General features: G+C 37.4%; 1 protein-coding gene across 6 annotated transcripts in view; it reads right to left on the bottom strand.

The window, feature by feature from the left end:
- Window positions 1-242: 242 nt before the first annotated feature.
- fhl1a (four and a half LIM domains 1a) overlaps window positions 243-13,839 on the bottom strand; it is a 33,322-nt gene continuing 19,725 nt past the window's right edge. For 2 of the 6 annotated variants that reach the window (XM_007892690.2, XM_007892688.2), the window contains 5 exons: window positions 5,370-5,554; window positions 3,833-4,007; window positions 3,109-3,278; window positions 2,019-2,205; window positions 243-1,197 (listed from right to left, as the gene is read on the bottom strand). In XM_007892690.2, the coding sequence (XP_007890881.1) occupies window positions 1,046-1,197; window positions 2,019-2,205; window positions 3,109-3,278; window positions 3,833-4,007; window positions 5,370-5,525 (840 nt within the window). In that variant the 5' untranslated portion in view covers window positions 5,526-5,554 and the 3' untranslated portion in view covers window positions 243-1,045. 6 annotated transcript variants of the gene reach the window in all.

Raw genomic sequence — 13,839 nt, 5'->3', positions numbered from 1 at the left:
GTATGTTCTGCATATAGATCAATATCCATGTACTAACTTACACCCACTATCCTTAGTTCAATCCCTGCTGTGAGTCTTGAACCTCAGCCTTGTGACACAGAGAGGAGATTGCAACCAACTGAGCCAAATTATACATGGAATTCAAATAGAATGAACAAGTATGAAAATACGAAATTATTTTACAGCATTAAATTCTGTAGGAGCTAAACCCAAATGTAATTCTAGAAATAATGTACAAAAGCTTTTAGGTTTATTATTTTATTACATTTGGAACATGTTTCCAGCAAGATTCATGTATGATATGTTGAGTTGTAGGACCCTGCATGCATCTGGGTCTCAAATGATTAATTGAGTTCCATTAAAACCTTTAACAAGTTTTTTTTTAGTCTGTAGCATTTTCAAAATCTAAATTAGAAAATATTAGTCATTTAATACAAAGCACTTTCTACTAAACTACTTAGATTAATATCTTAGTTTGAATTAAATTTGAAAATGTTGCATTTAATTAAAGGATTTAATAATCTTCAGGATGGAGGTTTCTAACTGCAGCACTCATTGTTTCAACAGAAAATGCGCACTCTGGTTAAGCTACAGGTTAATAAAATTGGTTCTAAAAACCCATTAATATTTGCAGCAAACAGAATCAATCCACTAACTAAAATTTCTGTTCAGATGACTAGAAGCAATTTCTGTAAATCTAAGAAGTAAATTGCATTCTCCCACCTCACAGCTAGTTCAAGATCCATCTGCAAAGTCATAGAATGGTGGGGAAAAAACTATAGCCCTATACGAAATTCCATTTCAATACATTTGACCTGCAGATGTTGATTATTGCTTAGAGGAATTATCAATATGGCTTGCGTGCATTGCTGAATATAATTATGAAGGTTAATATGTCTTTCTACACTAATTCACCAAACAGTATCTTATTGTTATCCGATTTTAAATGTTAAGCAGAACTAGAGTTAACATAAACACTGAAGTCAGCAATAAATGCTACTTCAATCAGCATTTAGTTTTCAGGGCAGCAGATCAATCCTGTGTTTTACAGGGTTTTGCCACAGTCGGTGCAGTAGACATCCCTGTTGTGATTGATAAAGCGCTTTTCAGCCAAAGAAATAGAACACTTCTTACAGATGAAGCATTCACTGTGCCATTGACGGTCTTCAAAAGTTACAACTTGGGCTCCTTCAAATCCTGATGAAAGATGGACATCATATTAATACAATAGTAATGCATCTGCTTTTGTTTACAATTAATAAAACTATCTAAAAGTTCTGTTCAGATGAATAGAAAATAAAAAAAATTTAAACCCATCTAGAATTCACAAAAAAAAATGCAGTGAAACCTGTCAAAGCAAATTAGTTTGGATCAGGTTGGTTCTGATTGCGGGCAAATGTTAAGACCCTATAAAGCCAAGTGGCGCTGAATAGTTGAGTCAAATTTTTGTAAAATGAATGAAAAATATCTCCAATCCTTGCCCAAAAAGCATTATTCACCAGGCAAAACAATCTAAACAATAACCCTTTTAATATTTGATCTCAGTAATAAACAGATAGGAAATAGGCAATACTAATTCAGTGTCTCTTCACCAGATGGCAAGACACCAACTCCCTCTAGTGACCAAACTCAATTTGGCAGCACGGAGATAAATGACATATAACACCCAACATGGTTGTTCTATGGGTTGATCAACATTTTACCATTAATATATTCTTAAACCAATAACATTTGAAAATGATTAGCATGAACATCAAGTCTCAGGGAATAATCAGGATGTCTGATCACACTTCCCCCATCTGGCTTTAACTTGAAAAATTGAGTCACATCTTTGTTCAGATCTATTGATTGATTAGGCTCCAAAACCAGCTTCTTTCAGACGTTGAAAATACTCTATAATAGAGTACATCCTCCTTCTGGGTCCCAGAAAGATTTCACTAGATGTCTGGAAGACGTGAAAAGCACTATATCAAATGCAAGGATTATTATTAAAACAATTGATCTTTACTGAAACTAACCAGTCACTGCCTTGTGGCATGCGGCACACTTCTTGGCAACGAAACTGCTGTAGCAATCGACGCAGTACATGGAGGTCTCATGGGCAGTGAAACGTTGTCCAGAGAGTTGCTTCCTGCATGTTTTGCAGACAAAACACTCCGAATGCCAGGGCTGATCATGGTAGCTCACTCCTCCGCTAGTGATTGCCTGAAAGCAAACATATTCTTTTACAAACCCCAATTTGTAGACTCTTGCGTAGAAAAGTTGCACAATTACAATTCAATATGTTGTTTATTCATTTTTAGAACTCAGAAGCTAAGACACCTCACAGGAGATGTTTGGGTGAAGAAGACCCATTTGATTTCATCTTTCCAGAATACCCACCTTACTGTTTTCCCATTACAACATCGAGCTGTTTCTTAAATGATTCCTGGATCCTGATATTAACCCAGTATCTTGTTAACCCATTGCAGATATCCTGCTGGCCATCCCGAATTATGCATAATTACATGTATAACTTTGAATCACTAAATGCTTTTAAAAAGCTCACCAAAAATAATTAATTAAAAAGTAAACAGTAGTTGGAGGAATACAAACTTGTCACAAGTTTGAATTAAATTCAAGGCATATTCTTTGTACTTGACACTTGTGGTTGGAAAGTGATAAGCAAGAAATAAGACAGAAATAAGTTTCAGTCCAAAGAGAAACATTCCCAAAAAAGGTTGCACCCTAAGTGATCTCAATGTAACACATCTCATTTTTCTCTAGTGGAAGATAGATTTGGTATCAATATTTTACTTCAGGTCTCAAAAACACCAAATTGCAGTTCTTGTACTATTTTCTTATCCATCCAAAGAGAATTTGCTTGACATTAAATGGAGGAGTGTGTTCCTCTGTGTTCAAGCTTCCCTAACGGTCTGAAGGGTTGGAAGAAAATTCTACTCAAGTTCCCACTCAGGAGACTGGGCATTCAATAAAAAACACATCCTTTCACTGGATAAATAACGTAATAAGCAAAGTGACAGCTTACAATAGAGACCATGTTCACACACAATAAAAACCTCCCAACTCATGGGGCTTAGGTTTCAGTATCACGTTTACTTTTGTTACCTTTCTGCAGCCGTAACAATGCTTTGCAAATTTCTTTTCATGGCAGGTAACACAGAAAACCTCATCTCCCTTTGGAATGAAGCTCTGAGATCCAAGAGGCTGCAAGCAGCGACTGCAGGCAAAGCAGTTCTCATGCCAGTTATTTCCACTGTATTCAACACTCTTAGTTCCTAAAAAAAAATGGAATATTTAACAGGACAATACAAATACTACTAATGTACGTTCACTGACAAATATGCAATCACGATACTTAACAGTAGTTATTGTGACGCCTTTAGGATGTTTCAGCTTGATAAGTGCAAGATTATCATTGTATATTTTTTAGCTCTTGTACACTGAAACAATATGAATGCAAACTGGTTGGCATAAGACCCACATTTGGATAAAGCAAAGTTCTAATATTGTACGAACAAAGGATGGCTGAGAGCCCACCTGCCAATGGTGGGGTGGATTGGGTGGGTGACATGAAACAGGCTGGTGTTCACCGAGCGTAGGGAGCAGCGGGTAGATTTGGTTGAAGGAGGCTGCGGAGGTAGGAGTGGGCGAGACCGTGGGGGGATTTGAAGGTGAAAACGAGGATTTTGAATTTGATACAGCAACAACAACATGCATTTCTAAAGCGCCATTCACGCAGAGTAGTGTCTTAAGGCACTTGGATACCCAGCCATCCAACATTTATAAATAGATTAGCTTTCCAGAATATAAAAATCAGACTTTGGTTTACCTGGTCTGATGGCTCTCTTGCAGCCATGACAAACACCGCTGTCAGCCCGACTGCTGCATTTGGTGCAAATAATCTTTTCATCCTTGAGACCAAATGACTCATTAGCCAGAGAGCGGCGGCACTTGTGGCACTGGAAACAGTTCTCGTGCCAGTAACGGCCCTTGTGGTGCAACTCCTTAATCAAACAGATTAATAATAATATACAGCTGTTAATAGCAACATTAAATAACAAGAGAAGAAACGTTTTTTAAAAAACACTGCTTTGGTTTTGCGTACCATGTCAACGTTGACATCACTGAAATATGTTGTTAAACCAGATAAGAGCAAATTAGAAAAAAGGTGTGAAGCCTGCAGTAATCTTAACAATGATTAATTGTGTATTAATAATTAAAATAATTAAAATAATTATTAATGTGTTGCCTTTCACCAGTACAGATTTGATTTTGGGACATATTGCTTGTACCTGTACTGATCAAGTATTTTGTATCAGTTTATTCTTATCCACAATCTGGACATAATGATAAACTTCTGGGGAGGGATATTGTTCTGCCGTGGTCCTGAAGCATCTCCATGTTAAGAAAATTTACCTTTTTCTAAGGTTAAAAAANCTCGCAATGCACTTCTTCCCCTTCAAGCGTGCAAAAATCAGTGTAAAAATTATTTTAAAAAATATTATTCTCAATAATATCACCTACCATTGGCATCTGGTCTTTAAAGGAGAAATATTTCCTACCACATGGTCACATGCTATAAATATAGCAGTTATAAAGAAACATTCTAATCATCCCCTTGTTACTTTTTTTAAGGATCTAAAATTGCGAGGCAGAGGCCACCTAAAACATTTTGCAGCAAATACCAATACAATCATTGTGATTTGCATTTCTCCAAACTTCCACAAGGTAGCGCTGGATATGTAACATTAACGGATTTGAGTTCATTTATAACCTGCCTATAATTGGTCGTCACTCTGCTTTGGTGCTTTCTATTTTTAATGAACAGATTGTTATTGACATTAAGATCGGTAAACCAATAACAAAATGCGAGGCTTCCCACGTCAAAAAAAAAACAGAGCGATCAATATTTTATTTCACAATTGCATTCTCAGAGGCCCTGCTGGATTGCTTGTGAAACTCAGTCTTGCAATCAGCACTAGATAAGAATATAAATATAAGAATTTGCTTGGTGAAAGAAGACCAAGGTCCATCCAGTTCACCTTCCACCATCCTGACGTGTCGTGTCCGAAACTATACATTATATCCTGAGATATTATTTCCCAGCCTCAATTATCTTAATGCATTTTATTTAAGACTTCAGTTCCTAAAACGTCTAGGTTTAGAGTGAAGGTTAAAGCACACAAATGAGGACTGCACAACATTTGGAACCTTACATCAGAGACCAAAGGGAACCAGAAAATTGCAACTCTCACTGTAAGCGAGCGGTTTATAACATTAAACTTCAGTAGTTAGTACCAAGTTGATAGCAAGTTGCTGCTCTTGGTATTGTAAGATATATTCAGTAACTGTGGTGAGTTACATACCTTGGTATCACAACCAATTGGTTTCTTACATTCGGCACAAGTGTTGGCAACAAATTTTTCATAGCATCTCACACAGCAAGGGTGGTCATCTTTCTGGATGTACTTCTTCCCATTCAGGGAATCCTTGCAATAGTGGCAGTCAAAGCGCTCAGTCATTGTGCGCTCAGGATACCTGTAATAGGCCTCTGCAAATCAAACAGGAGAAACGTTACCACAAATAGAAAGCACATTGTGTGAAATGAAAGGTCTAATCAGCCACAGTCTAATCAGTCACAGGATTAATGTCCAACCATTTAAGAGTCATGATTCTAGACGTATAGATACATCCTTATTAATTGAAACCAATAAATATATTCTGGATTTGCCAAATTGGTGGGAGGTTACAGTTGCCTCCAAGTCAAATCTGTGTATACACAAACTAGTGACATATTTTTTCAGCAATTCCTTAATTCAAGCTATGTTATCACTCTTTAATCTTGTTTTTAACCCCCCCCGCCCCCAAACCACATTAGAAATGCAGCCCTTCCTGTTATTGCAATGTCCTGTACTTGTAAGCCTCTGGCTGAGTTATTGTGGACACTCACTACAAGAGCTCTTCATTGCAGAAATACTTATTGGGAAAAGTTTGCATTCTGTTCGCTGTCAAATTTCCTACCTGATGTTTTAAATTTCTGAGAGAATCTACAAATAGTTCAGCTGCACTTCAATAATATCCATGCAGCATATTTATATGGACTACAGATAACTCAGCCAATTAATACAGTAGTTTGACAAAACTGACCTACCCATCTCGCCTGGCTTCTAATATATAACTTCAATTATGCTTAATATCCCAAATTAATTTACAGGTTTTGTTATCGAAAACGTCTACATTTTAAAATAGAGATTTTTGCATTTCCTTTATAAAACTGTGTACAACATTATCCCTGCCCTACCTTTTCCTCTCCCTGTTAAACAGAGGAACAGCAATGGTGCAACTGACAGCCAGTAACAATGTTAAGACCCTACCAGGACACAGATGGTGAAAGTCAGCAGGAACTGTGTTCCAATACCATGGCGTCAGCCTCGTTAAATTCCACCAGCTAAACCACTCCTCAGCTGCAAAACATGTGTTACGTGCAGGGATCAAGCATCCAGTATCAGGAATATCTCTTGTGATTTTTGGAATGTGAACAGGGAAAAGATGAACGTGACCAGTATGGAACCTCTGAGTGTATGTGGGTTTCACTTTGTGCAAGTTCAATAAACATGTATAGTTTTCCTCTGTGGATCTATTTGTGTATTCGCCTACAAATACAGAAACTGGCATGATAACGTTACCATATCAAATGCTATTATTAATTATGAACACACCTAATTCATAAATATTATTATCTCGGGCCAGTTTCCAAATTGAAAATCTATTCCTATTGAAACGCAGTGGCCCAGAGCGATGACCAGTTGTTTGTTTTTAAATAAAGATAATGGATAAAAGTTGCAATACTGAGGGCACGTTAATAAATTACATTCTAATTAAAGTACGCATTGTCTGACAAAAGAATTGAAGTGAGTGGATATATTTTAACACAGCTGAATGTTATACTGAGAAGCTACCCTACATGAGGGGAGCTATATTCATCTACGTTGTTGTTGTTATTTTAATGATTGGTTTAATTGCCGTTTGTGCATTTAAATCAACATGAGCAAGATTGACGGTTGCTTGCTCGATTGTGAATTTATTAAATTGATCTGAAATTGGCAAGTGGGTCACTGAAAAGGCCACTCTGTCTCATTGGTAAGGGTGGCTGGTTTAAATCGAGCTGGGATTTTAAAATTCCTTTCAATGCAGTTACTACCAGGCTCTGCGCTGCTCAGTATTGGTTTGTTGTATAATCAATCTTCCTTGATATTGAGTCAAATTTCCAATACATTTTCTTCTTGAGAATCCACTACTGTTTTCCCCTTTACCTGCATCTTTTCACTAGTTCAACACACAATCATTGTATTTCACGTTTCGATGCAATACGGCACAGTATCAATCACAAGGGTTATTTCAGAACTGATCTACTCGAAATGGTCCAGAAACATTACCACACTGTAAAAACATGTTCAAACGACATGCCAGGCTATTCAGATATCAAGTGTCATTCAGAAACTATTACAAATACGCCAGGAAGAATGCATTGCAAATTCCAAACACTGTAGTAACATTCAGTAGACTGTTGATCAGTTACACAATTACTTTAAATAAAATGGCTTTTTTTTAATACTCCTCAGCAATCTATTTTATAGGATTAAATAAAAATAGTCGTGATCTCTGGCACATTCTCCGTGATTTTCTTAAACTGATATAGTAGAATTAGAATAAAAATGGAAATTAAATTTAAAATTGTTTCTTTTAGTATTCTAAACCTAGTAGATCAAAACTTCAGATACATTTCTTACCGTTATTGCAGGTCCAGCTCTACATACAGTTCTGATCAAAATAATCTCCACTATACGCACTTGTTTTTACAGAGGAAAGCATCAAAAATTCTGTACTGATAGAATTAAGCCACAAACAATGCTGTTTCAGCCTAATTCACTTACAGTTTGATCTGTTCACATGCACAATTAAAGCAGGAAATGTGCGTTCAATTTCATCTGATAACAATGCTGCCAGATAAGGAAATGATGCCTTACGAAAAAGGCTGCAAGATTGCTCCAGTCCTATTTGGTAACCTAACAAGAATGTAGGTTAGCAATGCATTCTTGTGCTCAAAATGCAAATAACATCCCTCCAACAAGGAAAAAGGTTACAAATGCACAGGCACGACGCTTCAAGTTTCGAAGCCATAAGGCGCAGCATCAATTGCAAGGATTATTTCACAACTGATCTACTTGAAATGGTCTGGAAACATTACCACACTGTAAAAACATGCTCAAAAGACATGCCAGGCTATTCAGATATCAAGAGCCATGGCAACTGCGTCTAACAGAAAGATTGATCTATGTTTTATCTCCACTGACACTATCCAATGTAGCAGTTCACAGATCTTGTCTATGCTTTATTCTCTCTCTCCTGTTAGTCAATCTCTCTTTGCTTGTACTCATCCACAATAGTAATCCCCGCAAGAAGCTGATGGTTATTTGGCTAATGACAAACAGTTCACAAAGTATCTGTACCCAAAACAACACTGTAGGTGATACTTTAGTGTGAATTTTCAGGTTTATGAACAGTCAGCATCAGGGGACTCAAACAACAACAACTTGGATTTATACAGCGCCTTCCACGCCGGACGGCGTCTCAGAGCGCTTTAATGATTAAAACGTTAAATTTAATGATTAATGACAAACTTAATGATTCCTGGATTTTACAGGATGACAAGTACATACCTATAACCGGTTAACAAAATTATCCATTTTCTAAACCGTTTGAGCCAAGCCAAAAATAAGTGAGATTACTATTTGCAGATCTAGAATACAGCTGGTCTGTAATAAATATCAATTACTTTTGCAGAATAATTCAGTTTGAAATATTGCAATCAAGTGCAAAGCTTAGAGTTTCTTCAGCACCTGGAAGTGCCTGGATGTGAAGCGTGAAATGACTCTTACATCCCCTTTTCACAGATTCATGTACAATCAAAACCACAGCGTATTGGTTTGCAGCTGTTAGTATCAGTTGGACTTTAAAAACATTATTCCCCAATAACAGTCCCAAATACAAATGAATTAGAACACAAAGAGGAGACAAGAATCAACCAGAAAATATTATTTAAATAGTTGGCTCAGTTCATAGCACTTTTGTTTTTGATTAGCAGGTGATTAGCTCTTTGTTGGTAGTGCAGTCTGAGATAACAACAGTTTAGTGGAGCACTAGGGGAGTGCTGCATTGTCAAGGTTGTTGTCTATCAATGCCCCTCTACCTTATTAGTTGCACATTAACGATTCTATGATGGTGTTGGAAAAGAGAAGGGAGTTTCCCCTTTTATCCACACCAATAATCCTTCAGATCATTCACATGTTGCTGGATTGTGAAGCCAAATTCTTTCTCTCGTTTTTCTCTTTTTTTTCTCTCTTTTCTACAATCTGACTCCAGTCAAGGCTTCTTTTCTGGGACAATTAACTAAAGTACACACTCTTTTCAACAGACCTTTATTTTTCCGATTGTACTTACGTTAGCCCTTTGCATCCACTCGCTTCTCCTTATTCAAAAGAGAGTAAGTAACTTCCTCAGCAGTAACCTCACTGGCTTACCCCTCCCTTAGCCTCAGAATAGCAAACGTAACTTTCATGGGTAAATCCGAGTGTGAATGTCAGTTAAAGGCAGGATTTCAGCATCTTAGCCTCGCAGCTGTTGTGCTGCCTGCTTCATTATATATTATTCTGTTCAACTGGACACAAAATGCTCAAACCCCTTCTGTCAAGCAACAAATAAAAATCTCAGGCGGGTTTCCCAAAAGCCTGTTTTGGTTTTTTTTTTGAGGATTGGGATTGTTCTTTACAATGGTTCAATTTCATTATTTCCCCCTGCAAATTGGCATGAATTAATGCTCTTAAATGGAGAGCGCAGACAGGATGAAGTAATGCCCTTAAATAATAAAGAGACATTGGGATAGAATGACATCACCCACTAGATGTGGTTCCTGACAAAGGAAAGACAAAATAAAAATAGAGTTATCTAGTTCCACTTTTCAGAACCACAGAGTATTTTACAATCACTAAACAGACTAGTGAATGTTCAACCCTCATCTTATATTAAAAGTCTATAAAAAGCATGAGCCCCTGAGGCTTGCAGAGTTCCTTCAAGCTGTAGCTCAGTCTCCACATGTTTTATTAGGAAATTGGTTTGGATGATAAATGGAATGCTTTCGGTAATTGTTCTAATATGAAATTCAAATTTGATGCACATTTCCACTTTAAGAGCTAATCCGCAAAGTGTCAGGAACTCATGGGAAAGGTATTTTGGCAAACTCGTTCGCAAGTTTTCATATGCACAAAAACTTACATTAAAATGTAACAGTGAATCACTGTGGTGGGATGGGCTGCTTCTCTCACTCTCCCCAGATAAAAAAAGTAGATTGTTCCACCATATACATAAGACTGGACAAGATTTCACTAAAATCCCCAGGCAACTTAATTTTGCCTTTAACTACCTCGTCTCTAAATTGAAGTCCACGGGACAGTAAAGTTAATAAAATCAGAACAAGCAGCCACTTGTCTAACTAACATCTGCAACTTCAATTACTGAGAGACTGGCAAAACACATCCTCTGAGTGCCCGAGGTAAATTCTTGAGGGAACAGCACTTTTTGTAAACACAAAAACACAAGTGGACTGTGTAAATGTGATTTCTCAAATCCAGCCGAGTGTGCAAATAACTTTATTTTTACAGATCCCGAATGCCAAAGTTTAAAAATCCAAAGTGGTCGAGTAATCAGGGAATATTGTTTTAACTGTCCACATGTACCTGTGGTTATTATGAGGGAGGGGGGAGAAGAGGGATCGAATCCCCTCTCTTTCCCCTATCTGAGCTCCTTTGGGGATTTCTAGTAAAAAAAAGAAATGCAGTATATATTTCTATGTCTATCTCTTTAACAGTTTTCTGGGGAATCACACCTAACACGTCCCGAAGAGTGTTCAATCTGTGTAAAACAACTCTATTCACTGTCCAGTATCTCCCTCTATGTACTCTCAAGTATTTCTCTTTATGCACTGTCCAGTATATTTCTCTGTCTCCCTCTTTTTACTGTGCAGTTGTAACAAACAATCAAGAAAACACAACATAGCTCTGGAAAAAGGACAATACCCACAAGTATATATCCTTCACTGCTGATATAAGGAGAGCAGACTGACTTAGAAAAGGGAAAACGGTTAAACTAAAACAAATACTTAGTTGTTCAGGATGTTAGGGAGCACAGTGAGCTAAATAAATTGGTATTACTAAGGTACTGACCTTTACCTCGAAAAGAACCTATGGAATCAGACCTTAAATGAGTCACTATAATAATTTCTCATTAAAGGTCACACATGATTCCAGCAGCTTTATTCTAATTCCCAGAGAGCAAATAACCTGGCAGTACATCACTGCCAAGCCGAAAATTATACTTCAGAATTGGCTAAGAATCCATCAAATAATCTTCTACTAACCTTAACCTGCCTCGGTTGTTTGGAGAGCTCACACGAGCAAACAATCTTCACTGTGCTATAGCAACCTATCCTTCACTCTGAGCCCTTGGAGTTCTTCCAAGAAATATTGTTATTCAACTGTTTGTCTTCACTGGTTGAAAACAATGGTGCTCAGGAAACAGTTTTGGCCAATAAGAAAAAGGTTAAAAATAATGTGGTTACTTGTGAAAATATGGATAATGGAGCAATGGGGACAGACCAATAGGTATGTTTATTCCTCAATAGAGGAACCTGAGTGGAGGGACAAGGTCTATAGTGCAGCAATGTTTGAAAAGAGTAAAGCAAATCATATAAAATACAAAGATTACTATTATATTACACAATGTCCTGGATGCATCAGTGCTGCAAAGAGTTAAGAGCAAAACATTTAAGTTATGTTTACTTTGGAAGAATTCAGCTCCAATTTTGCTTGGCTAAATTATACAGATTATAATAAATGTTCTTCCTGTCTCCAAGTTTACACATTTTTCCATTTACTTGTAAACCTAAGCACATTCTCAATGTTTATTAGATTCAAAACACTATAAACCATGCACTATTATTCACATCAGTACAAGCTTACTTTCCAAGCAAAGGAAATTACCAAGGCATATTACTGTCAACTGCTCTATAAATTCACAATCATAAAGAAAGTTTGCTATAGCAGACCATATAAACAGGGATTTTCAAAGTTTTCGAGAACCAATGTGTTTGCCTTCCACTGTGAAGTTGCAGATCTGCTACTTTAAAGAACAGTCTACTAAATTGCTGAAATCCTAGCTCATTGTTCATTGCAATCTGCAACTGTGAGTTCTCTAATGAGAATAATAGTTGCATTTTTGGGTGGCTTAAACATTTCCAAGTTAAACAGAATTACATAGCATGCAATCAGGCAAGTCAGCCCAACTAGTCCATGTCGGTTTATACTCTACATGAGCCTCCATCCCTCCTTATCTCGTCTCCCATACCCCCTATCCCCCTATAAATTTCTTCCTCTTGTCGCCTTAAATACTTTTTTGCTTCAACCGCAGTTTCCATTTGCCAAATTGAAGAGATAAATGTCACACTCCAATTGTGTTTTATTTAGGACACTATAGCTCCTAAGCGCAGGGGACTAAAAAACAGCAAATCTATATAACGATACAGGATGGCAGAGCATTACCCAGTTATTAGTCCTCCTGCACTTAGCAACTTCCTTGAAATGTTGGCTATATTTTAAAGTGATTCAATGGGAAATCTTTTCAAAGGGATCAACGTAATCAAACTCTGGTTAAAATTAATGTAGTACAATAATCTTGAAAACTATTCCTCATTTAATTGCTAAGAGTCATACAGAGGACAGATTCCTCACTTCCCATGCAGGGATACTACATTTATACTGCTAGTGTTTATCGCCTACAATAAAAAAAAAATACCGTCCAGATTGCAATTGTTTTCAATCTTCAATGTTATTTTTGCAGTTATACGAGCACAAATTTTGGGTGAGTGTTTGAAGTTTGTAACAAGCAGACAAATCTTCATTTCTATTATTAACATATGTTTTTAATTAAAGGTCAGGGAGTTCTGAAAACATTGTACATTAAAATAATACTTCCTATTTGTTTCAGTCCCTTTGACTGAGTATGTGGATTGAGTACTAATCTGCATTGTATTGAAGTTTTGGCAATGGAAACCTGGTTGATCCATTACACTATTACATCAATATCCAGCGACTGGAAATGATGTGTGTCTACAACAGTTTGCACTGATACACCACCACCACCAGCAACAAAATTACATTTATGGAGCTCCTTTCACGTCGGGAGGTCATCCCAAGGCGCTGGAAAGTCAGGTGTCGGGGCCCAAGCATGGGGGAGGGGTGGGGTAGAGGTGAGGGAAGGCAGAGAGAAGGGAAGGCGACTGAAGGCACGATTGAAGAGGAGAGTCTTGAGACCGGCCTTGTAGGAGGCAAGGGGGAAGCGAGGCAAAGGGACAGTGGGATGGAGTTCCAGAGTGATGCCTTTCTCAAAGCGCTTTATAAAGGGGAAGTGGGAGCCCAAGTTGGGGTGGGCTAGCAGGTGGTGACCAAAGGTGCAGTCAAAGCACTAGGTCTTCAGAAGGGTTTTGAATTGTATGAGAGAGCTTGTGTTGAAGCTTTTGGTAAATCAGGGAGTGTCTAAGAATAGTCCTGCCATATTGTACAATGAATGAATTTATCCATAATTTTTTTTTAAGCAGTAAATGCTTCTTGTGTATTTTTTTTAAATGGTGCTTGTATTTCAAAGCTTTTTTTTAAAAAAAATTCCGGTGTATTTGCTGGCTTTCTGATCAATCTTCCATCTTCAGTGTTTCTGAGCTTCGCTGCT

This window comes from Callorhinchus milii, unplaced genomic scaffold, assembly GCF_018977255.1.
Source record: "Callorhinchus milii isolate IMCB2004 unplaced genomic scaffold, IMCB_Cmil_1.0 Scaffold15, whole genome shotgun sequence".
Lineage (NCBI taxonomy): Eukaryota > Metazoa > Chordata > Chondrichthyes > Chimaeriformes > Callorhinchidae > Callorhinchus > Callorhinchus milii.
Note: the sequence above shows the minus strand (reverse complement) of the source record. Positions and strands in the feature narration are given on the sequence as shown.